Source organism: Giraffa tippelskirchi, chromosome 10 (assembly GCF_054371585.1).
Source record: "Giraffa tippelskirchi isolate mGirTip1 chromosome 10, T2T-mGirTip1v1.2.pri, whole genome shotgun sequence".
Taxonomy (NCBI): Eukaryota; Metazoa; Chordata; class Mammalia; order Artiodactyla; family Giraffidae; genus Giraffa; species Giraffa tippelskirchi.
The window spans coordinates 90,097,081-90,123,711 of NC_137284.1; the positions used below are offsets into that span (position 1 = coordinate 90,097,081).

Below are 26,631 nucleotides of genomic sequence, written 5' to 3' on the forward strand. Positions count from 1 at the left end.
AATATTTACCATCCTTATCTCTCTCTCACCCTCTCCCTTTCACTGCTAGAAATAAAGAACATTACTTATAGCTCAAATGCAATCAAACTCAACAACAATTCATCACTCGTTTTGTTTGACTTCTCCCCTTGGTTGTCATATCAAGTTTCAGCTTTTCTGTACACCTAACCTAACACATTCACCAAGCAAAATTTGGCCACCTAAAGTCATCAACAAATCTATTTATCTACACTTACACACAGCCTTAATTTCTTTCCCCAAATCTCAAAACTGAAGTCTTCCTTTCCTTCTGGTCGTGTCCCACCCATCCACATGTGCTCTCAAATATATATCTCCTACCCCTTCCTAGGCATCAGTTATACCTTCTCGCCTTTATAATAACCCCTGCTTCCCCTCTTTGCTGGCTCAGCACATACAAGTCAAGTACATTACAAGTGGACTTTGATTTGAATTCCAGCTCTGCTACTTTTTAACCCTGTAATTTGGAGTAATATTTAATCCATCTGTACCTCATTTATAAAAGAGAAACAAAAATAGCCCCATTGCATAAAGCTGTGAAAGTGAAAGTTGCTCAGTCTTGTCCAACTCTTTGCGACCCCATGGACTATATAGTCCATGGAATTCTTCAGGCCAGAATACTGGAGTGGATAGCCTTTCTCTTCTCCAGGGGATCTTCCTAACCCAGGGATCCAACCCAGGTCTCCCGCATTGCAGGCGGATTCCTTACCAGCTGAGCCACAACGGAAGCCTTCATAAAGCTGTAGTGAAGACCAAAGGAATCAATATATATAAGGTATTGAGGTATAGTATCTGGTAAACAAATAAGGGCTTTATCAATGTTAGTTATTTTATTATTATCATAACATTATCCTCAACCTATAAATTCGCTCAAGTCTATCTTATAAAAACAAAACAAAACATACCTTGAATGCTATGCTCCCATTCAGTTACCTCTTTCTTTCTCTCCTCTTTCATTTCAGTTTTTTCTCAGAAGAGTTGGCTCTGCCCTTTATCTGTACTTTCTTACCTTCCAGTCACTCACCAATCCATAGTGATCAGGCTGCCACAGTATCACCAGATTGGTAAACTGACTGATGATTTCCTTATTTCTCTGGCTGATCTTGATATTTTTCTCATTATCACTGTTTTTCAATAATTTGTTTAGGATATGTCATGGTGTGGTTTTCTTTGGCTTGAGATTTGTTCAGTGTTTTCAATCCGTGGATTTATAGTTTTCATCAAATTTGGAAAAAAATTCAAGTGTTATTTCTTCAAATATTTTTTTCTGTGCCCTTTTCCTCTCCTTCTGTGATTGTAACTAAACACGTTGGGCCACTTGATGTCCACAGATCACTGATGTTCTGTTCATATTTGTCTTCCAGTCTTTTTTGTTTCATTTTCAATAGTTTCTATTGTTATACCTAAAGCCTCACTCATCTCTTTTTCTTTAGTATCTAATCTGCTGTTAATCCCATCCAGTGAACTTTTCACCTCAAATGTTGTTTCTTCATCTTTAGAAGTTTGGTTTGGGTCTTTTTATAATTTCTACCCTCTCATTATGCTCATGCTGTCCTCTGCCTTTCCCCCTACATTCAAAGTGTGTGTAACAGCTGTTTTATTGTCCTTGTCTACTCATTCTGTTTTTGTGTCTACTCCATTATTGGTTTTTCTCATTACAGGCCACATTTTCTTGTTTCTCTGCATGCCTACGAATGTTTGATTGGACGACAGACATTGTGATTTTTACACTGTTGTGAAATGCATTTTGGGGGGGGTAGATATTCCTTTAAATATTTTGGGACTTTGTGAATCACAGTTAAGTTACTTGGAAATAGTTTGATCCTTTCAAGGCTTGCTTTGAAACTTTGTTGAGGAAGTCTAGAATGCTCTTTCTTTCTGGGCCAGTTTGGCCCCACTCCTGAATCAATACACTTCTACAGTGCCAAGAGGTCTTCCAATCTCCTAATGAACTATTCTTGGCGCTGTGTGAGCTCCAGGTATTGTTCTATCCTGATCTCTCTGGGAGTTCTTTCCCAGCCTCAGCACTGTCCTCACATGCATGCACTGATCAGCATTCCTGGGCAGATTTCTGGAGCGCGCTCTCTCTCTCTCTCCCTGTGAAATTCTCCCTTAACCTCACCTGCATAATTTAGCCAATGTGGCCTCCCTGAACCCCAAACTTATCTTGTCAAATCAGCAAGGCCAGCTGGCTCTGTTTGGAATCCCCCCCCTCTGTTATCACTTGGAGAAACACTCTTGTAAGTAGTAAAATGGGGCAATTATAGTTCTCAACTCATTTATTTACCTATTCCAAGGGATCACTGCCCTGTGCTATTGTCCAAAGTCTGGAAACCATTGTTTCACCTGCTTTGGTCCATTTTTTAGTTGTTTAAGGTAAGAGGGTAAACCTAGTTTCTGTTACTCCATCTTCGTAAGAAGTGGAGCCTTAGTGACCCCTTAATTATTAAATTCAAACATCCCTCTGTCCTTATTATACTTGATAATCTTATGACATTTATTACTATTGACTTCTGACAGTTGATTGTTTTTGAATTCTCTCCTCTGGTTCCTGTGGCATATGGTCTCATGGTTCTTTCCTAATTCTTCTGTTTTTTTCTCACCAACTTTCAAAAAGTTGGTGTTGCCCATGCTTTTGCCATGACCTGTTTTCTTTTTAAACTTATCCACTGTACCTAGTCTGAACTACCTGTATAGTCTGAACCTGCCTGTATGCCAATGACTCTCGAACAGAGGAGCCCACAGGCTACTGTTACTGGACAAACTAGGACTTTGTTTGGGCAAGAGCCATTCAAGACTCTGGGAATTAAGAGTTAGAGGGCAGTAAACATCTTTCTCTAAAAGTTAGAATACATGATTTATTTAAATGATATAATATCAATGTTCATATACCGTGACCATTTTTTAAGAGAGAAATTTGATATTACGGGGGATTTCATCCATAGATTCTGTTAAACTAGATATGTCAGATACTTTCATAGAATAGACAGAATCTATTTAGTGCTGTACACAAGTCTTCATCACTTCTTTTTGAGAATGTGGCAGTAGATAACTAAGCACTTTCCTGACTTCAAGTTGTGTCCCCTTGAATCTCCTTCAAGCTGCCAGCAGAGTGCTCTATCTAAAATAAATTTTCATACCTTTCCCCAGGGAGAGGTCAATCCTGTTGAGGCATAGCCATTTGGGGAAGAATGCCCATGCCTTAAAATACAATTTTCACCTTGCTTAAAACCCTTCAGAGGATCCTGTCACTTTCAGGATGAAGTCTAAGTTCCTCTAGTTGGTATACAAGAGCCTTGGTTATCTGGAGATTGCCACCCTCTCCAGACTTGGCTCCTTTTCTTCTAAAACCTACTGTGACCATTTCATTTCTAGAACATGTCCTGTGGTTGGCAGAATGATGCCCCTCCCCCCAATCCCAAGATGTCCACATCATAATCCCTATTATGTGTACATATGTTACTTTTTATGGCAAACAGGACTTGGCAGATATGGACTTTAAGATGAGGACATTATTGTGGATTATCTGACTGAGCCCGGTCTAATCACATGACTCCTTCAGAGCAGAGAATGTTTCTTGGCTGAGTTAGAGAGATGAAATGGAAGAAGGAAAGGTTGAAAGTGTGAGAAGGACTTGACCTGCCAGAGGAAGTGGACCTCAAGACAAGAAATAAGGGCTGCTTCTAGAAGCTGGAACAGGAAGAGAACCAGATACTCCCCTAGAGCCTCCAGAAACGAATGCAGTCCTGTCAGCACCTTGATTTTAGCCCATCAAGACCAGTATTGGACATCTTACCTACAAAATATAATAAATTTGTGTTGTTTAAGCCACCAAGTTTATGGTAATTGGTTATGAGAGCAGTAGAAAACGAATACCATCTCACACCATGTCTTTGTATGTTGTATTGCCCTAGCTTCAATTTCTCTCTCCTGTCCACTTGGAGAATTCTTATTCTTCTTTTGAAACATCTCAGTTGTCAGCCTCTGTGGCTGCCTTACATTTCCAGGCAGATTACTTCTTTCTCTCTTCAGTTCAGTCGCTCATTTGTGTCCGACTCTTTGCGACCCCATGAACTGCAGCACGCCAGGCCTCCCTGTCCATTACCAACTCCCGGAGTCCACCCAAACCCATGTCCATCGAGTCGGTGATGCCATCCAGCCATCTCATCCTCTGTCGTCCCCTTCTCCTCACGCCCTCAATCTTTCCCAGCATCAGGGGCTTTTCATATGAGTCAGCTCTTCCCATCAGGTGGCCAAAGTATTAGAGTTTCAGCTTCAACATCAGTCCTTCCAATGAACACCCAGGACTGATCTCCTTTAGGATGGACTGGTTGGATCTCCTTGCAGTCCAAGGGACTCTCAAGAGTCTTCTCCAACACCACAGTTCAAAAGCATCAATTCTGTGGTGCTCAGCTTTCTTTATAGTCCAACTCTCACATCTTTCTCTCTACTGCTTCTTTAATTTTAGATGCATATCTTTGTATACATGGTAAACTATTATCAACACATGTTTAAATATATCGCCCCCGTTAGGCTGTGTACTCCCTGATGATAGAAATCCTAGGGTGTTCATCTCTAAGCCCCAGCACATAGCTTGGTATCTTATAAGTACTCGGTAATATTCTTTACATTGTGTTGACTTAAGCTTATCTTAAAACCAATGATGTGGCTCTAAGAACTCTTGTTCATTCATTCACTTCCACTCCACCTTTCCCATCAGAGAGGGCAGGTGTAGAAGGAGGACAAGAGCAAGGTAACTTGGCCTCAACACGGGGCTTGAAAGAGCAGACTATGTGCCGTACAACACGGGCTGCCTCACCCACGGCTCCCTTTCTCCCTTCTGTATGGTTGGCAAGGCTCACAGGATGAGCAGAGAGCTCTGGGACTGTTTTCCACAGCTGTCTTGTTCCTCCTTTGGTGGCCGACCACAGGAATGCGGGGGAGGCCACAAGTGGCAAACAGGGCCTCCCAGAGTTAAGGTATCAAATGCAGTGGACACTGGGTGAGTAATGCAGGTGGCTTAGCTCTGTGTAAGACTTTAAAGTTAAGTTACAATAATTTTAAGATAACATGCACAGCCAAATAAATAAAAAGCATGTCTAAGCACGTACATGCTAATGAGTGGCATTCCTTTAAAATACATTTGTCCCAGTTAAACTGCAGTTGCTTGGAATTTTAACAATCATTTATCCTTTGTTTAAATGATTTCCCCCCTGCTTCCAAAGATCATGGGAAAAGATGATAGCAGGTTGGAGTGGCTGTAAGCCCAGGAGGTAGGAAATGAGCCGGATTAAAACCCAGATTCCTCTTTCCGAACTTCAAAGGGCGAACTAATGGTTAAGAGTAAAGAAGCTAACTGGGCCAGAGTCCTGAGGGGTATTTACATGAGAGTCAGAACATAATGGAGTTAGGAAACAGAGTTAAAACCACGAATGACTAAAATCACAAAAACAGGAACTAGAAGAGTAGGGGTGGGGACAGAAATGGCGGTGTGGGGGCGGGGACAGAAAGAACTGTGTTGGCTGCTGACTCTGACCAATCAGTTTTCATTCATTTACATGCAGGGGCCCCACCTCTAGGGCACCTTCACAGACCTGGAGTGCCTTTAGGCAGGGAGAGATCGAAAGTGGAGCTGGGACCCATCTCTCACACAAGGGTTACAAATGTATAAAAGATGGTCAATTATTCATCTCACTATGCAGATCACAGAGTACAACCCCTGCACAGCTGCTGTCCCAAGGAGCCATGACTGTAAATGTGGGTGAGCCTGGAGCACAGTGGCCTGGGTCCCTGGACCTGGCTACTCTCTGCAGCTGCTCTCACCTTTCAGGCTCCTCTTTGTGCTAAGGACTCCGCCCCTCTCACCTGGCTGGCAGCCAATTCCTCCAGCTCTGGGCTGTGAGGTTACAGATAGAGGATACAGCCACTTCCCACAACAAAGAAACTTGGGACCTTTGGTGCCCATCTTCCTGTTTTGAAGATGCATCTGCCCACACTGCTCTTCCCGGTGTTCATAAATAACAGTGCATTTACCAGAGAGGCATCTGGGAAGCCCCGGTGCCAGCTGAGCATTCTCTGTGACAATGTCCTCCACTTCCCCTTCTAGCAGGCAGATTGTGATGGACAGTGAAGCGTTTCACTGCTAACCGAAGAAGTGTTCTTTGGAAAAGAACAAAAACCCAAAGTGACAGCTGGCAACTTCCTCATTGATACCATGAAATGGAAACTCAGGAGCAGAATATGAGGATGTTTGAGTTGCATTCTTGCTAATCCCCTGGTAGAGGAGCTTTAAATCCTGGCAACGTATTTGGGCAAGCCATTTAAATTTTGTTCATCTTATTCCAAAGTATTTTAATCTTTTTGATTCTATTATCAGTTCAGTTCAGTTCAGTTCAGTCGCTCAGTCGTGTCCGACTCTTTGCAACCCCATGAATTGCAGCACACCAGGCCTCTCTGTCCATCATCAACTCCCAGAGTCTAACCAAACTCATGTCCATCGAGTTGGTGATGCCATCCAACCATCTCATCTTCTGTCGTCCCCTTCTCCTCCTGCCCCCAATCCCACCCAGCATTAGGGTCTTTTCCAATGAGTCAACTCTTCACATGAGGTAGCCAAATAATTGGAGTTTCAGCTTCAACATCAGTCCTTCCAATGAACACCCAGGATTGATCTCTTTTAGGATGGATTGATTGGATCTCCTTGCAGTCCAAGGGACTCTCAAGAGTCTTCTCCAACACCACAGTTCAAAAGCATCAATTCTGCGGCACTCAGCTTTCTTCACCGTCCAACTCTCACATCCATACATGACCGCTGGAAAAACCTTAGCCTTCACTAGATGGACTTTTGTTGGCAAAGTAATATCTCTGCTTTTAAATATACTATCTAGGTTGGCCATAACCTTCCTTCCCAGGAGTAAGCGTCTTTTAATTTCATGGCTGCAATCACCATCAGCAGTGATTTTGGAGCCCCAAAAAATGAAGTCTGACACTGTTTCCACTGTTTCCCCATCTATTTCCCATGAAGTGATGGGACCAGATGACATGATCTTAGTTTTCTGAACGTTGAGCTTTAAGCCAACTTTTTCAATCTCCTCTTTCACTTTCATCAAGAGGCTCTTTAGTTCTTCTTCACTTTCTGCTATAAGGGTGGTGTCATCCGCATATCTGAGGTTATTGATACTTCTCCCGGCAATCTTGATTCCAGCTTGTGTTCCTTCCAGCCCAGCGTTTCTCATGATGTACTCTGCATCTAAGTTAAATAAGCAGGGTGACAATATACAGCCTTGACGTACTCCTTTTCCTATTTGGAACCAGTCTGTTGTTCCATGTCCAGTTTTAACTGTTGCTTCCTGACCTGCATACAGGTTTCTCAAGAGACAGATCAGGTGGTCTGGTATTCCCATCTCTTTCAGAATTTTCCACAGTTTATTGTGATCCACACAGTCAAAGGCTTTGGCATAGTCAATAAAGCAGAAATAGATGTTTTTCTGGAACTCTCTTGCTTTTTCGATGATCCAGTGTATGTTGGCAATTTGATCTCTGGTTCCTCTGCCTTTTCTAAAACCAGCTTGAACATCTGGAAGTTCACGGTTCATGTATTGCTGAAGCCTGGCTTGGAGAATTTTGAGCATTACTTTACTAGCGTGTGAGATGAGTGCAATTGTGCAGTAGTTTGAGCATTCTTTGGCATTGCCTTTCTTTGGGATTGGAACGAAAACTGACCTTTTCCAGTCCTGTGGCCACTGCTGAGTTTTCCAGATTTGCTGGCATATCGAGTGCAGCACTTTCACAGCATCACCTTTGAGGATTTGAAATAGCTCAACTGGAATTCCATCACCTCCACTAGCTTTGTCCGTAGTGATGCTTTCTAAGGCCCACTTGACTTCACATTCCAGGATGTCTGGCTCTAGGTGAGTGATCACACCATTGTGATTATCTGGGTCGTGAAGATATTTTTTGTACAGTTCTTCTGTGTATTCTTGCCACCTCTTCTTGATATCTTCTGCTTCTGTTAGGTCCATACCATTTCTGTCCTTTATCGAGCCTATCTTTGCATGAAATGTTCCTTTGGTATCTCTAATTTTCTTGAAGAGATCTCTAGTCTTTCCCAATCTTTGTTTTCCTCTATTTCTTTGCACTGATCGCTGAGGAAGGCTTTCTTATCTCTCCTTGCTATTCTTTGGAACTCTGCATTCAGATGGGAATATCTTTCCTTTTCTCCTTTGCTTTTCACTTCTCTTCTCTTCCCAGCTATCTGTAAGGTCTCCTCAGACAGCCGTTTTGCTTTTTTGCATTTCTTTTCCATGGGGATTGTCTTGATCCCTGTCTGCTGTACAATGTCACGAACCTCTGTCCATAGTTCATCAGGCACTCTGTCTATCAGGTCTAGTCCCTTCAATCTATTTGTCACTTCTACTGTACACTCATAAGGGATTTGATCTAGGTCATACCTGAATGGACTAGTGGTTTTCCCTACTTTCTTCAATTTAAGTCTGAATTTGGCAATAAGCAGTTCATGATCTGAGCCACAGTCTGCTCCCGGTCTTGTTTTTGCTGACTGTATAGAGCTTCTCCATCTTTGGCTGCAAAGAATATAATCAATCTGATTTCGGTGTTGACCATCTGGTGATGTCCATGTGTAGAGTCTTCTCTTGTGTTGTTGGAATAGGGTGTTTGCTATTACCAGTGCATTCTCTTGGCAAAACTCTATTAGCCTTTGCCCTGCTTCATTCTATACTCCAAGGCCAAATTTGCCTGTTACGCCAGGTGTTTCTTGACTTCCTACTTTTGCATTCCAGTCCCCTATAATGAAAAGGACATCTTTTTGGGGTGTTAGTTCTAGAAGGTCTTGTAGGTCTTCATAGAACCTTTCAACTTCAGCTTCTTCCGCGTTACTGGTCGGGGCATAGACTTGGATTACTGTGATATTGAATGGTTTGCCTTGGAAACGAACAGAGATCATTCTATTGTTTTTGAGATTGCATCCAAGTACTGCATTTCGGACTCTTTTGTTGACCATGATGGCTACTCCATTTCTTCTAAGGGATTCTTGCCCACAGTAGTAGATATAATGGTCATCTGAGTTAAATTCACCCATTCCGGTCCATCTTAGTTTGCCGATTCCTAGAATGTCGACATTCACTCTTGCCATCTCCTGTTTGACCACTTCCAATTTGCCTTGATTCATGGACCTAACATTCCAGGTTCCTATGCCATATTGCTCTTTACAGCATCGAACTTTGCGTCTATCACCAGTCACCTCCACAGCTGGGTATCGTTTTTGCTTTGGCTCCATCCCATCATGCTTTCTGGAGTCATTTCTCCACTGATCTCCATTAGCATATTGGGCACGTACTGACCTGGGGAGTTCATCTTTCAGTGTCCTATCTTTAGTGGGCATAGGAGGGCCGAGAGGAGTTACTCCACATTCAAGGTCAGGAGGGGCCGTCATGAGTAGATACTCCTTGTCCAAGGTAAGGAGCAACAGCTGCACTTTGCTGGAGCAGCCGGGAAGAAATACCCCACATCCAGGGTAAGAGAAACCCAAGTAAGACGGTAAGTGTTGCGAGAGGGCATCAGAGGGCAGGCACACTGAAACTAAAATTACAGAAAACTAGCTAATCTGATCACACGGACCACAGCCTTGTCTATCTCAATGAAACTAAGCCGTGCCGTGTGGGGCCACCCAAGACGGATGGGTCATGGTGGAGAGGTCTGACAGAATGCGGACCACTGGAGAAGGACATGGCAAACCACTTCAGTATTCTTGCCTTGAGAACCCCCTGAACAGTATAAACAGTATGATTCTATTATAAGTGGAGTTGTTTTTGCAATTTCATTTTTAGATTGTTTATTTCTAGTGTGCAGAAGCCATTTGATTTTGATGAGTAAAATTATTAACCATGAAAATATGGGCCAATCCTTAAAACCTACTGTAAGCTTTCCTATGTGTTCTACAGATGTTTCTGTTAAGGCAGAATATCTCTCACTCTTTTATTCACTTGATATAGCCCAGATAACTAGAACCTGCTGAACAGTAGAAATATTTCATGAGTGATGTTACTATAGCTCACACATTCCTCAATTAGAGTGCTTATCTTGTAATGTTAAAATCATGCTCAAATGTCTGTCCACTAGATGGGAAGCTCTCTGAAGGTGAAAGTCATTCTGATGTCTCAAGAACCTAGCACACAGCAGGTGCTCAGCACATGCCTCAAGAATCCATCAGCATCTGGCAGATAGGGGTGTGGCATGAAAGGTTGCACATATCAGTAAAATTATTAACCATGAAAATAGAGGGCAATCCTTAAAACTTGCTGTTTTATCTCAATATATGACCTGTCCTCTCCATGTACCCATGTGAATTGGGCCAAAAGGGTAAAGGACATCACCGAAATAATATAAAAAAGTCAATCTAGAAGAACACCAACAGCCTGAAGGGTGTGTGTGCTTGTGTGGTGTGTGTGTATGTGTATGTGCATGTGGGTGTGTGTGTATAAAAGTTAAGAGGATATAAGCTGGTATTATTTGTGGAAGATTTATGGATTGGTTGATTGTATGTGGAATGCACACTCCCCATACAGGTTGGAATGAAATATTAGCCTTTGAATAGAAAAACTATCAAACATTTTCTCCTGACAGCTTGTCACTGGGGGAAAGTCCTCAACTCAACCTGATCTACCTCCAAGGATGCGTAGCTCAGCCCATAATTATTCAGACTTCCGTAGACTGTTAAGTCAAATTTAAGTACCAGAAATATTAAAATCCACGAATAAAGCATAAAATCCAATACCTGAATGTTTGAATCCTAACAAAAACTCTTTAAAGGGAAAGATAATAGACTTTTTATAACTAAATGGGTATTAGAATGTGTTACATTCAAACTGAAAGTTAGATCCTCAGAATCTTTTGTTATGTACTTATGTGAACCAGGAGAAGGCAATGGCAGCCCACTCCAGTACTCTTGCAACCAATTAGTCACTTTACAGATTTCTTGAAATACTATAACTTGAATGGTAACTAATGGATAGCAATTGCTCATGGTAATTATATAACAGCCGATTCTGGGATTTCCTCAGAAAAGGGTGGAATATTCAGAAATTAACAGTTTGCCAAGAAGTCTGTTTTTTTATGATATTTGAAGACATAGTTTTTAGTTTTGGAAAAAAAAGAGAAAACCATATGTCACCAAGTATAATTTTAATTTTTTTCACTTGATACCAACTTTGATACCCAAGCAAAGTAAAATAAAAATACATGAAAAAAAGTTTAAAAAGTAGATTTTAATAAACATTTCACCAAATACAGCTGTTTCTAGTTCACTAAGTCAGTGATTACAAAATATTTTTATGTGCTTTCTGGCAAATATAAAGAGCCTCATTTCATGGAAATGCCACATTTCCAGTTATCCTTGATAGGTTGTAAAATTTAGGGGCTGGTAACTATTCCTACATATTTCTTAATCAGGAAAAGTAGATAAGATACTGCCTATATCTCTTAAAATATGTGAGATGGACCTTAATCCATGTCACAGCAGTATATTTTACTCCAAATATTGCAAACTAGCAGTCCCAGGTGGTGCTAGTGGTAAAAATTCCACCAGCAAATTCAGGAAACGTAAGACTCAGGTTCAGCCCCTGGGTTAGGAAGATCCTCTGGAGAACGAAATGGTAACCCACTCCAGTATTCTTGCCTGGAGAATCCCATGGACAGAGGAGCCAGGTGGGCTACAGTTCATAGGGTTGCATAGAGTCAGACATACGTGAAGCAACTTTAGCACACAGCAGTCAAAAGTATAAATCTGAAGATATTTTTAGTATGTACAATTTTTAAAATTAGAAAATTAGCTGGTAACATCTAAAAATTTGTAGATTTTGCCATAAAAACTGAATTTCCAGCTTCTCTTGAGAAACTTGAGATTTGATGACACTGGATTCATATTCCAACATTACAATAATCAATTGGCATTTAGCAGAGACTGACTTTCAGAAGTAATAAAGAAGGATTCCCCTTTTAAAAGGAGCCCAGTCTACCCTACTCTTTCAATGTGTGTACAATGTACTAACACCTAGGCTGTTTCACTTGTTACCTTTACAGACCTTGTGCAGCTAAGTCGCTTCAGTTGTGTCCGACTCTGTGCGACCCCATAGACGGCAGCCCACCAGGCTCCGCCGTCCCTGGGATTCTCCAGGCAAGAATACTGGAGTGGGTTGCCATTTCCTTCTCCAGTGCATGAAAGGGAAAAGTGAAAGTGAAGTCACTCAGTCATGTCCGACAGACCTTGTAGTAGTAGGCATTTAACATTGGGACGCTGCTTTGTTTTATGTTTTATTAATACACATACACAAACACACACAGCTATATTATCTGAAGTTTAAAACTTAATGCTTTAAAATTTTTGAGATTTTCTTACTGTTTTTCCATTTTAGTTTCTGATAATTGTATGAAAAGATTAAATAAACATGATTCTGATACTTTTGACTAACATTTTAAAAATATTTAAATTGAGATATTTTATTATTTGGATATTGAAATATATTTTATTCAGTTTATTAAAACTTTATACATCATGGAAAAAATTAAGCTAAAAAGGTTCTGAGGAGAATGTGAAAAAATATGTCAATTGGCTCAATTTTGGAGGAGGGAGCTGAAAAACAGGAAACATTCAGTTAAAATAAAGAGATTTTCCTTATCTACAAACATTATCCTAGCAGCTAAGGATATTTTTGACTTTGTACATTATAAGCTTTGAGAAAATAGCAAATTATAATTTGTAAGAAAGTTGCAGATAAATCCTGAACAACTTACCCTAGCAGTTATCATTTTAGCTGAGGTTTGAGCCAAATAAGAAGTAAACATTGAGTAATGTAGTCAAATGAGAAAATTATTTCCAGGCAAGTCAAGCAGTGGAACCCTAGGGATTCTAAGAGGGGAGTCATTGGGACAAAAATATAGATTCAAAAAGAGCATAATTTATGACTTATGAAAGACTGAAAATTCCATTCAGGTAGGGACCATGCTCATCTTTCCCATCACTATGTTTCCAAGGTCTAGTTCATATGGAACTCAAAAATACACGCTGAGTAAGTGAAAGGAAACACATATGCAAGTGCTTAGCAAATAGCAGTCATTCAATGAGTATTTATTAAATAAATGGGTAAATCATTGAATGAATTTATTCAATAAATATCAATATTAATGAAATAGAACCATACCATAGTGAAAGTCGCTCAGTCGTGTCCAACTCTTTGCGACCCATGGACTATATAGTTCATGGAATTCTCCAGGCCAGAATACTGGAGTGGGTAGCCTTTCTCTTCTCCAGGGGATCTTCCCAACCCAGGGATTGAACCCAGGTCTCCTGCATTGCAGGCGGATTCTTTCCCAGCTGAGCCACAAGGAAAGCCCATGAATACTGATGAAAATATACAAAAAGTACAAATTAATAATTCTTCTTTTTGACATTTTTTATTGAGAGATTATTATGTACTATGTTAGGTGCTTTATGTATGTTATTTTGTCATCACAATAACCCTATGAAATAAATATTCCAATCTAAAATTAAAAAATAAAACTGAAGATGCTTGAGAAACCTGAACAAGGTCACAGGCTCTTAGGAGGCTTTGTAGGAATTCGACCACAGTCCTGTTCTGTTACTCATTTTTAAGTGAATTGGAGAAGCTCAGGAATAAGTAGCATAATCTTGCTGGTAGCATGGAGATAGTGTGAAATACATCTAGAGAACTAAAGGTAGTACAGGTTGGCAGACATAAAACACCATGTCGGAGGGGGTGATATTTGTAGAAGGACACTGGGCCACATCGATGCTGTGAGGATGGGTAAGAGGAAGAAGATGATATTAGCTAATTTGAAATCACTTATAGTGTGAAACCAAACAACAGTAATCAAAAATAATTATAAAAAAGGAGAAATGTTATTATGTAATGGTATGAATATAAAGGTAACTATTATAACAAAAGCACAAGTCTTCCTAAAATCCAGATGCCTTACTATGTATAAAGAGAGACATATGTAAATATAAAGGACAAATAAACTTTAAAATAGAATTATACTGTAAGAAGAGAAAACAGGCAAGGAGCTAGGGATAGAAACAATAATTGTTTGAATACTTTGTTTTATAGACATGATTTAGAGCAGTATAGTACCTTAATTATAAAATTAAAATCACTTCCTAAAAGCTGAAAACAAAATCAATCAATCAAACATAACTATGTATCCAGTTGTTTCATAACTGCATAATAACTTTAAAAATTATGTAAAACAGAGAAGTATGAACTGACTGGATAGCTAATATATCAAGTAACTTTTCTTAGTTGAGGAAATATGATAATGGCATCATGGTTACATTTTAAGGGAGTTTTTGTCTTTTAGAGATACATAATGAAATATTTATGAACAAAATTGCTTTGACATTAGGGATTGCTTTAAAGTAGTCAGCAGTTCAGTGATATGGGAAATGAGTGAGGGATAAATCAATGATTGCTAAAGCTAAGTTTTGGGTTCTTGGTGGTTCATATACTATTTTCTTTAATGTAGGTTTGGAAATTTTCCTTAAAAGGTTATGTATATTTCTTGATAATCAGAAGTATCAGAATTTAGATATCCAAGAGTGTTGACCTAAAATACTTTAAAGGCCATTAATTTATTCCAGTAATATTATAGTTTCTATATATATATATTATAATTATATATTATGAGCTTCCCTGGTATCCTATATAATTATATCTTATAATCAAAATTATAATATATATTTAATCATCCATATAGTCAACATTGGGCTTCCCTGGTGGCTCAGATGTTTAAAGAATCTGCCTGCAGTGCTGGAGACCTATACCACAGAATTAGAATATACTATATTGACAAGTTTAAAAGGAAAGCATAAAGGAACAAAACTTCCTAGAACATATTAAAAAGATACTTTGAATATATTCTGATATTCTTATCAAACTTAGAGACTACATTCTATTCTACAGAGGAAAAGAGATACAACATTGATTGGTATTTCATCAAAGTGGTTATTTATTTATTTTTTACAGAGAATACCCTTATTTTGAGCATTTTGAGAAGTACTGTGTATTTTGGGAACAATAGATGAATGTAATTAATATATAGATGAATAAAATATTAGTTATAATTGCAAAGAAATCTGTGGAAAAATCTAACAATCTAAACAATAGTGTTTAGATTTTGCATAATAACAATATATGCCAGAAAACTACACTAGGAGCCTAGAATATGTTATCTCAATTAATCTTCTGATAATCCTATGAAATAGGTATGTGTCAGAGAGTCTGTGTTCTAAGGAGAGAAGCAAGGGTTCAAATTCATGGTGACTTCAGGGTTCATCCTCTTTTCACTATTTTACTCTGTCTCCTGCCATGTTGGCTAGAATCAGACAACAACAGTTACAGATTTAGTACTAACTATTGAGAATTTATTATTCCTTAAGCACTAATTTCAAACAAATAGCTGGCACCATATTTTAATTATGGAACTCTAGAAGAATTCCCATTAAAATCAGAAGTAAGGTAGGGAAGAGTGATAGGTATGAATCATTAAATATAAATCAGAAAATATATACCAACACATTTAGACAAGAAAATGATGTGTATATATGGCAAAGAAGGAGAAATAGTCATTACTTGCAGCTGATATAAATGCCTACATGAAAAATAATTTTGTAATGCAGTAACGTAACCATTTATAAAATAAATTTATAAAAATATAGGTTTCCAAACTAATCAGACTAAGAAGTTTTAAAACATATTGAAGAAGAGGCCTGATTCATAACAATGATGGGAAAGACAAAAAAAAATATGGAAATACATTTAATAAGAAATTTGAAAGCTCTATATACAGAAAACTATACAAAAGTGTATAGGAAAATGTAAAAGAAGATTTGAACAAATGTCCCAGGCTGATTTCTTTTTAAAAAGGCCAGTTATCCCCAAATTAGTCACTAGAATTTTTGGAACTTAAATGATTGCCCACTCCTAGGCATATAACCTGAGGAAATCAAAATTGAAAAAGGCACTTGCACCCCAATGTTCACTGCAGCATTATTTACGATAGCTAGGACATGGAAGCAATCTAGATGTCCACTGACAGATGAATGGATAAAGAAGCTGTGGTACATATATGCAATGAAATACTACTGAGCCATAATAAGAAATGCATTCAAGAGTCAGTTCTAAAGAGGTGGACGAACCTAGAGCCTATTATACAGGGTGAACTAAGTCAAAAAGAGAAATATAAATATCAAATAGTGATATATATATGGAACCTAAAAACATGGTACTGATGAATTTACTTTCAGGGCAGCAATGGAGAAAGAGACATAGAGAACATACCTATGGACATGGGGGGAGGGGAGGAGGGAGAAGGTGAAATGTATGGCGAGAGTAACATGGACATTTACAATCCCGTATGTAAAATAGATAGCCAGTGGGAATTTGCTGTGTGACTCAGGGAACTCAAACAGGGGCTCTGTGACTGGCTGGGAGGGTGGGTGGGGAGGGAGTAAGGAGGGAGGTTCAGGAGGGAGGGGACATGGGTGTACCTATGGCTGATTCTTGTTGATGTATGGCAGAAAACCACAAAATTCTGCAAAGCAATTATCCTGCAATTAAGAAATTTAAAAAAAGAATTCCCTAAAAAAGATTGTAAAGTACAGTTAGAATAATAAGTTATTTAAATTTTATAAAAGGAGGACTTTTTAGTGTGCATTTTCCCTTTCAGATTTAAGATGCATTCTAGATCTATGGTATTTAAACAGTAGGACAGCACCAGAATAGGAGCCATATCAATGTAAACAGAAAACATTTTGCTTATGGATAGGTTCAAGTCAGAGCAAGGAAAAGGTGGAATTCATTAACACATTATATTGGAAGAACTAATCAAACATTTTGGGGAAAGTTGTAGCTAGGCTTCTATCTCACACTTTAAAACAAATCCTAGAGTAGTAAAATTCAAACATAAAAATTAAAACCATAAAAATAATAGAAAATACACATGGCCTTTAGATGATTGTAGTATTATGAAGGAATCATAAGGAAAAGATTAATAGATATAAAAATGAAACATCTAAAGACTTCCATATATTTAATTACTACAACTGAAATTCAAATGTCAAAGTTGAAAAAAAGTATGCAAATATTTGATATACAAATGGTTAATAATACAACTTACTTAAAAAAGAACAAATAAGGTTTTACAAATTAAAAAAAATCATGTTAGAAGCATGAAGATCATGAAAATATAAGTCACTTAAACCCAAATGACTAATAATTATATGAAAAATTTCCTGATTATACAAAGCCCGTAACAGGCAAATTTGGCCTTGGAGTACAGAATGAAGCAGGGCAAAGGCTAATAGAGTTTTGCCAAGAGAACACCCTGGTCATAGCGAACACCCTATTCCAACAACACAAGAGAAGACTGTACACGTGGACATCACCAGATGGTTAACACCGAAATCAGATTGATTATATTCTTTGCAGCCAAAGATGGAGAAGCTCTATACAGTCAGCAAAAACAAGGCCGAGAGCAGACTGTGGCTCAGATCATGAACTGCTTATTGCCAAATTCAGACTCAAATTGAAGAAAGTAGGGAAAACCACTAGTCCATCAGGTATGACCTAGATCAAATCCCTTATGAGTATACAGTAGAAGTGACAAATAGATTTAAGGGACTAGATCTGATAGACAGAGTGCCTGATGAACTATGGACAGAGGTTCGTGACATTGTACAGCAGACAGGGATCAAGATAATCCCCATGGAAAAGAAATGCAAAAAAGCAAAACGGCTGTCTGAGGAGGCCTTTACAGATAGCTGGGAAGAGAAGAGAAGCAAAAAGCAAAGGAGAAAAGGAAAGATATTCCCATCTGAATGCAGAGTTCCAAAGAATAGCAAGGAGAGATAAGAAAGCCTTCCTCAGCGATCAGTGCAAAGAAATAGAGGAAAACAAAGATTGGGAAAGACTAGAGATCTCTTCAAGAAAATTAGAGATATCAAAGGAACATTTCATGCAAAGATAGCCTCGATAAAGGACAGAAATGGTATGGACCTAACAGAAGCAGAAGATATCAAGAAGAGGTGGCAAGAATACACAGAAGAACTGTACAAAAACGATCTTCACGACCCAGATAATCACGATGGTGTGATCACTCACCTAGAGCCAGCCATCCTGGAATGTGAAGTCAAGTGGGCCTTAGAAAGCATCACTACGAACAAAGCTAGTGGAGGTGATGGAATTCCAGTTGAGCTATTTCAAATCCTCAAAGGTGATGCTGTGAAAGTGCTGCACTCAATATGCCAGCAAATTTTGAAAACTCAGCAGTGGCCACAGGACTGGAAAAGTTCAGTTTTCGTTCCAATTCCAAAGAAAGGCAATGCAAAAGAATGCTCAAACTACCACACAATTGCATTCATCTCACACGCTAGTAAAGTAATGCTCAAAATTCTCCAAGCCAGGCTTCAGCAATATGTGAACCGTGAACTTCCAGATGTTCAAGCTGGTTTTAGAAAAGGCAGAGGAACCAGAGATCAAATTGCCAACATACACTGGATCTTCGAAAAAGCAAGAGAGTTTCAGAAAAACATCTATTTCTGCTTTATTGACTATGCCAAAGCCTTTGACTGTGTGGATCACAATAAACTGTGGAAAATTCTGAAAAGAGATGGGAATACCAGACCACCAGACCTGTCTCTTGAGAAACCTGTATGCAGGTCAGGAAGCAACAGTTAGAACTGGACATGGAACAACAGACTGGTTCCAAATAGGAAAAGGAGTACGTCAAGGCTGTATATTGTCACCCTGCTTATTTAACTTAGATGCAGAGTACATCATGAGAAACGCTGGGCTGGAAGAAACACAAGCTGGAATCAAGATTGCTGGGAGAAATATCAATAACCTCAGATAAGCAGATGACACCACCCTTATGGCAGAAAGTGAAGAAGAACTAAAGAGCCTCTTGATGAAAGTGAAAGAGGAGATTGAAAAAGTTGGCTTAAAGCTCAACGTTCAGAAAACTAAGATCATGTCATCTGGTCCCATCCCTTCATGGGAAATAGATGGGGAAACAGTGGAAACAGTGTCAGACTTTATTTTTTGGGGCTTCAAAATCACTGCTGATGGTGACTGCAGCCATGAAATTAAAAGACGCTTACTCCTTGGAAGGAAGGTTATGGCCAACCTAGATAGCATATTGAAAAGCAGAGACATTACTTTGCCAACAAAAGTACGTCTAGTCAAGGCTATGGTTTTTCCAGTGGTCATGTATGGATGTGAGAGTTGGACGGTGAAGAAAGCTGAGCGCCGAAGAATTGATGCTTTTGAACTGTGGTGTTGGAGAAGACTCTTGAGAGTCCCTTGGACTGCAAGGAGATCCAACCAGTCCATCCTAAAGGAGATCAGTCCTGGGTGTTCATTGGAAGGTCTGATGTTGAAGCTGAAACTCCAACACTTTGGCCACCTCATGCGAAGAGTTGACTCATTGGAAAAGACCCTAATGCTGGGTAGGATTGAGGGCAGAAGGAGAAGGGGACGACAGAGGATAAGATGGTTGGATGGCATCACCAACTCGATGGACATGGGTTTGGTTAGACTCCCGGAGTTGGTGATGGACAGAGAGCTCTGGTGTGCTGCAATTCATGGGGTCGCAAAGAGTCGGACATGACTGAGCGACTGAACTGAACTGAATTGTGACAAAACAATTCTACTCCTTGATAAATGCCCACAGAGGTGCATGCACGAGTACACCAAGAGACAAGAATGTTGAAGTTGCATTATTAGTTATATATGAAAATTGGAAACAACCTCAATATCCACTGGCAATATATTGGATAAATAATATTGGTATAACCATGCAGTGGAAATAGACATGCAAAAATATGAATGTTTCTCATAAATATAACATGGAGTGAAATAAACTAAACAGAAAATAATTTATAGGATTCTGTTTACATCAAATTTAAAAATGGGTAAAACAAAACTATGGTGTTTAGGGATTCATTATGAGATGGTAAAACTGTTAAGAACAAAAAGAAAGTATTATCATAAAAATCAGGACAGTGGCTACTACAGGGTAAGTGGCAGAATAGGAGGGGAATTTGAGGGAGCTGGCCGTATTTTTTTTTTTTTTTTGCCTTGGATGGTGGTTGAGTATTTGATTTGAATTGTCTCTCTATATTTTGGACACTTTATGTACACTTCAGACTTTTGAAAGATTAAAATCTATGTAGAAGATGGTCTAATTTTTCTAAAGTTACACACACACACACACACACACATATATATTTGGAAAGATGATTTGAAATATCTGAAAATGTTAAGAAAAGTATCATTACACTGTACTCAGCAACAACAACCAGGCATCCAAAATGGACAAAGGATCTAAATAGACATTTCTCCAAAGAAGAATACAAATCGTCAATAAGCACTCAACATCACTAATCACAAAATCAGAATGAGATACCCCTTCACATCCATGCCATTGCCTTCTCCTATCCAATAGGATAGCCATTATCAAAAGAACAGAAAATAACAACTATTGGCAAGAGTGTGGAGGAATTGGAACACCTGCGCATGGATGGTCAAACTATTACAATATTGTAAAGTAATTAGCCCCCAACTAAAATAAATAAATTTATTAAAAAAAAAAAAAGAATATAAAATGGTACAACCTGATGTGGAAAACAGTATGGCATTTTCCTCAAAAAGTTAGAAAACAACCAAAAGTCCATCAATATATGGGTAGATAAGATGTATTAATATAGTGGAATATTATTCAGCCTTAAAAAGGAACTATATTATGATACCTGCTATACCATGAACAGATCTTAAAGACATTATACTGAGATAAGCCAGATGTAAAGGGACAAATATTGTATGATTCCGCTCATACAAGTTACCTAGAATATTCATATCCATAGAGACAGAAAGTAGAACAGTGGTTACCAGGAATGGGGCTGCAGAGAAGAGGGGTTTATTCTTTAATGAGTACTGAGTTTCAGTATGAGATGATGAAAAGGTCTGGTGATAGATGGTGGTAATGGTTGCATAGTAATGTGACTGTGTTTAATGACAATGAACTGTATATTTAAAAATGATTAAAATAGTGAATTCCATGTTACGAATATTTTACCACAATAAAAAGTGATAGGAAAAAAAAGATTTAAAAAAAGAAAAAAATGGTGGAAATGTAGTTGTCATATATACTTCTACATTTTCTTTTTTTCTTTTATTGAGGTATAGAAACAGTTGATTTACAGTACCATGTTAGTTTCAAGTGTACAACATAGTGATTCAAATTTTTTTAGATTATGCTCCATTTAAGATTATAGGATATTGGCTATATTCCCTGTGCTTTATGATATATCCTTGTAGCTTATTTATTTTATACATAGTAGTGTGCCCCTATTTCAGTCTTGGTAGTTTGTACATTTATAGGAATTCATCTATTTCTTCTCGGCTGTCCACTTTATTGGTATATAATTGTTCTTAGTAATCGCTAATGCTTTTCTGTATGTCCGTGGTGTTGGTTGTAACTTCTCCTTTTTCATTATTGATTTTATTGTTTTGGGCCCTCTTGTTTTCTTGATGAGTCTGGCTAAAGGTTTATCAATTTTGTTTATCTTTTCAAAGAACTATTAGTTTCCTTTATCTTTTCTATTTTTTAAGTCTCTATTTCACTTATTTATGCTCTCATCTTTATGAGTTATTTTCTCTTACTAACTTTGGGTTTTGTTCCTTTAGGTGTAAGGTTCTAGTTTTTTTATGTATAAGGTTAGGTTGTTTGAGATTTTTCTTGCTTCCTGAGAATTTCTGTATTTTCTAATTTTTTTTTATAATGAACAAGTATTACATTTATAATCAGAAAATTTTTCTATGAAAATAGATTAAAAAAATTTTTTTTTTCACATGTCTTCCAGAATGTAGCTCTGGGCAGGGTGAGGCATAAGATGTGTTTAAGAAATTATTATTCTAAGAATTTATATTCTAAGCCAAACAACACAAACAAGCATAAAAAACAGGTGAAAAAATTGTAGCAATGGATTATGTTTTATATAATTAAAAATTGTAGCAATGGATTATGGATTATATACATATGTATATGTAATATATATATAAAAATATAAGGAAAAGACCCTGATGCTGGGAAGGATTGGGGGCAGGAGGAGAAGGGGACGACAGAGGATAAGATGGCTGGATGGCATCACCGACTGGATGGACATGAGTTTGGATAAACTCTGGGAGTTGGTGATGGACAGGGAGGCCTGGCATGCTGCGATTCATGGGGTCGCAAGGAGTCAGACACAACTGAGCGACTGACTGATAAGAGAAACTGAATCATATAACAAGACATATGAATAGCTGATTTGGTAACTCCCAGTTATTTTGAACTATAAGGAAACTATTGCTTTCTAAAACCCCAGAAGCATTTAACTAGAGAAGTTTTCATATGGGTGGACTTTATTTTTGTAGCATGTTTCTATAGTCTAGCTACAAATTAAGGGTACTGTCGAGATCAGTGTAGAGTAGATGGTGTGGAATTGGGAGACTTGAGCGGCCTTGGTCAGGCATGGGCAGGACATTTAGTTGTTCTGAGACCTCCTTGCTCATCTGTAAAATGAAGCGGCTGGTCCTGATAACATGTAATGTCATTTCCTGAAGTTTTACAGCACTAGAAAAGTGTGAAATTGTTGTTTAATATTAAAGTTCATTTAATAAACTAAATGCAGTTTGTTTTAGATATATTAATTACTGGAATACATATCTAGTATATTCAACTTCCACCTGATCATGTTATTATTATATTTGCTATAGTACTGGTATTATAAAATATGAAAAATTCAAGAAATCACAGTGAATTAAATTGTTATGAAAGCAAATAGCTCCACAGTGAAACTCCTTTAAACATTGGAAATTAGGTATGTTAGCTAAAAATTTACATTGTTTGTAAAGTAAAGCTGTTTGGAACTCCTATGTCCTAAAAGTTTATTTAACTTCATTTATATCGATGTAATAATACAATCTGAAGCAATTATTAACACAACTGACCACTGTCAAAATGATGGATAAAGGATTTATCTTTGATGCCCTAATGCTTGAATGCAGTCATGTCCTCTAACTTTGTTCTCTCAATACCCATTCCTGAAAAGAAATCCTATAAAATTAGCTTTACATATGGACTTAATATCTTCTTTAAACAAAATACTCTGGTACAGACCCTACCATAATTCAATTTCTCTCCCTCTTTCCCCCTTGAGTCTCTTTTCTTTGTTTCTTTGTCATCTTTATCCCACCACCTTCATCTCTCTGGGCTCCACTACATTCCTCTGCACTATATTTTTGTCCTCTGTGTTTGGATGGGAATTAGCAGGAAAATTAGAGAAGATGGGCCACATAATAAGCAGCAGATGTTAGCTAGCTGTGGAGCAGGGAGGAAGAGCAACTTAAACTCAGCCTAGATTCTCCAAGTCAGGCTAAACCCCTCTTCTGGGTCTTGCCTTAGGAAAGAGAAAAGTAAAACCCCCTAATCCACATACTTGTAGTTGCTAAAGAACAACTTCTTCCTCCATGCCCCTACTGCTTCACAATGCAGAATCAAAGATAAAACAGGAGGGAGAAAATTGGTAAAACAGCATATATAAAAGCAAAAAGTTTTAATATATTTACTTTCTATGCTCTTATATTTTCAGTGCTACAGCTATATCTTTATTCTGTGCATTCTGCAGAATCCATTCTTTATTGAATTAATAAACCCTATGCTCATTAGGACTTCCCAGGTGGCGCTAGAGGTAAAGAACCGCCTGCCAATGCTGGAGACATAAGAGATGCAGGTTCAATCTCTAGGTTGGGAAGATCCTTGGAGGAGGGCATGAAACACAACCCACTCCAGTATTTGTGCCTGGAGAACACCATAGACAGAGGAGCCTGGCGGGCTACAGCCCATAGGGTCCCAAAGGGTTGGACATTACTGAAGCAACTTAGCATGCACATGCTAATTAAAGTAAAATTTAGACCTAGGGAAGCTATACATGCCATTTGTATAAAATATGGTTTTCTTTTTAAAATCCCTTTCGTTCCAAACACTTGTTTTTCTTTGCTTTGTAAATGGATCATTTTGGAGTGGTAGCAGTTATGGAGGTGGGTGAAGAAGCAGAGAAATAAGCCTAATAAAGAAAAGAGAAATTTCTCTTCTCTGCCAGGCAGTATATATCCAACATAGCCATCATTATATACGGAGACTGTGCTATCTTTGTGGTCTAATTTGAAAAGAATGACTCTAAAAGTGGCTATTTTCAGAGTTAGCGAAGGGAGAGGCCAATGCCATGGCATTGAGTGAGGGAGTTGAGGGGTGCAAAAGACCTTAGTGTGCTTACTGACCCCTCTCTAAGGCCAAACATACTGTCTTGGCCCAAGGCTGTGTCTGGTTTGAGCTACTTCGCAGCTTAAAGCTCCATGAAGTGAGGAATAGGTCTGTTTTTTCACTTTTGTCATCCCCAGGGTCAGTACAGAGCACGACTCAATAAATGGAAAATAAGGACTCATTGAATAGAGGAATAACTGAATTAATGATTTAATCAAAGGACCATCTGCACTTACAACTTTCTTTGCTATTACATGGCTTCTAATTAATAACATTTAGTCATAAACTATTACACCTGAGAAGGACCTTGAGCTCTCTAATCTGACTTCATATTACAGATGAGGAAAAGTGACAAGAAAGTGAGAGTTTGCTCACTAAGGTCATGGGTTTCTGGACTACCACCCTAAGGCTCTTTTCACTCTGTCATGTCATGCTGTTTTTAAGATGATAATGGTAGTAAATGGAAACTTACTTTAAGCCTATGTTTATACCATAACTGACCACAACTTATGCATCTATTTTGTCATCTTTTTGTGCAACAACAATTGTTAAAGCTGAACTTTAATATATATAAAGTATCAAAACACATGCCATCTCATTTGTACATGTAAACATGATTAAAACAAATACACAAGCAGAGGAAGCTGTGGTAAATAATGGTGGACACTTTAAAATAAACAAAATAAGGGCCAAGCAATTTTACACTTGTTGATAATGATCAAGAAATGGTTTCTTATACTCTGAAAATTTTTCACTGCAAACAACAGGATATGACTGAAATCATAGATAACATCAAGCCAAGAGCAGAGAAAGAAACTCAGTAAGATAGACTATACCTCAGAATGCTATAGTTTGAATCATGTTTAAAAAGATTTACTTAGAAGAACTTGGATGATGAGTTATCAGTGTGTTCAAATGTTTACTATTAAATTACTACATTTACTCCATTTCATAAATTTTCTTTAGCTACTAGTACAGTGGAAATCAGCTTAAAATGAACATTTATTGAGAATTCATATACTGAGATGTATTTCATAAGATAAACTTGAGTCTTTTAAAAACAAGTTTTGAAGAAAATAAAGAACAAGCATGCAAAAGATATACATTCAACATGAAATTATTCAAGTGGCATGGAATTAGTTTAATAGTTTTGCTTTTCCATAATAATTTAATTGTTTAAGATGCACACTATATTTATGAATGAACTGAAACAAATTCCTAAGCTAAAGTTTATTATTCAGTTTAAATTTATATGACCATATAATATAAATGATATTGCATGATATTATATACATTATATAAAATATAATTAGACATGTAATATGTTATATATTATATAAATTCATATTTATATATTATTTCTAAATGCCTAGCAAAAACAAAACAAATAATACCCTAAGGAACAAAAATGATAAAACAGATAAAACCAAATTAACACTTAACTTGAAATGCCTATATAGACATTTCCAAGAATTTAAAGCCTTGGATTTTGTAACAATATACAGTGAATCTTAATTATTCATGTACTGTGTGTTTGCAAATTTGCTTACTTATTAGAATTTATTTGCAACCCCAAGTAATACCTGTGGGCTTTGGGGACCATTTGCAGACACGTGCAGAGCTGTGAAAAGTTTGAGTTGCCCAGCACGTACATTCCCAGCTAAGCTCAGAGATCAACACTGTTGTCTTGTTTCAGCTCTCATACTGTAAACAAGTGCTCTTTTTGTGGTCTAAGTGCCATGTTTTTCAACATTTTTGTGTTTTTTTTAATTGATGTTTTCACTATTTAAAATGGCCCCTGAGCATAGTTCTGAGGTGCTATCAAGTGTTCCTCAGTGCAAGAAAGTTGTGATCTACCTTAAGGAGAAAATACATGGGTTAGAAAAGCTTCCTTCAGTCATGAATTATTGTTCTCCTGCTCATGAATTGTGTGTTAATAAATTAATAATATATGTTAAATAAGATGTCTTTGCTGCTGCTGCTGCTAAGTGGCTTCAGTCATGTCCGACTCTGTGCGACCCCATAGACGGCAGCCCACCAGGCTCCGCCATCCCTGGGATTCTCCAGGCAAGAACACTGGAGTGGGTTGCCATTTCCTTCTCCAGTGCATGAAAGTGAAAAGTGAAAGTGAAGTCGCTCAGTCATGTCTGACTCTTAGTGACCCCATGGACTGCAGCCTACCAGGCTCCTCTGTCCATGGGATTTTCCAGGCAAGAGTAC

General features: G+C 38.0%; 1 protein-coding gene across 22 annotated transcripts in view; it reads right to left on the minus strand.

Annotated features, from left to right (window-relative positions):
- CCDC146 (coiled-coil domain containing 146) overlaps positions 1-26,631 on the minus strand; it is a 139,283-nt gene that overhangs the window by 52,581 nt on the left and 60,071 nt on the right. For 6 of the 22 annotated variants that reach the window (XM_081535680.1, XM_081535682.1, XM_081535669.1 and 3 more), the window contains exon 1: positions 3,159-3,364. The exons of 8 other annotated variants lie outside the window; for them this stretch is intronic. Coding sequence is in view for 2 of the 14 variants with exons in the window: in XM_081535668.1 (XP_081391794.1) it covers positions 728-754 (27 nt within the window). In the remaining 12 variants the exon portion in view is untranslated. Of the gene's footprint in view, positions 1-727; positions 759-923; positions 3,365-13,232; positions 13,469-26,631 lie in introns of those variants that run through there. 8 more of the 22 variants (XM_081535678.1, XM_081535673.1, XM_081535665.1 and 5 more) reach the window with 5 other exon arrangements.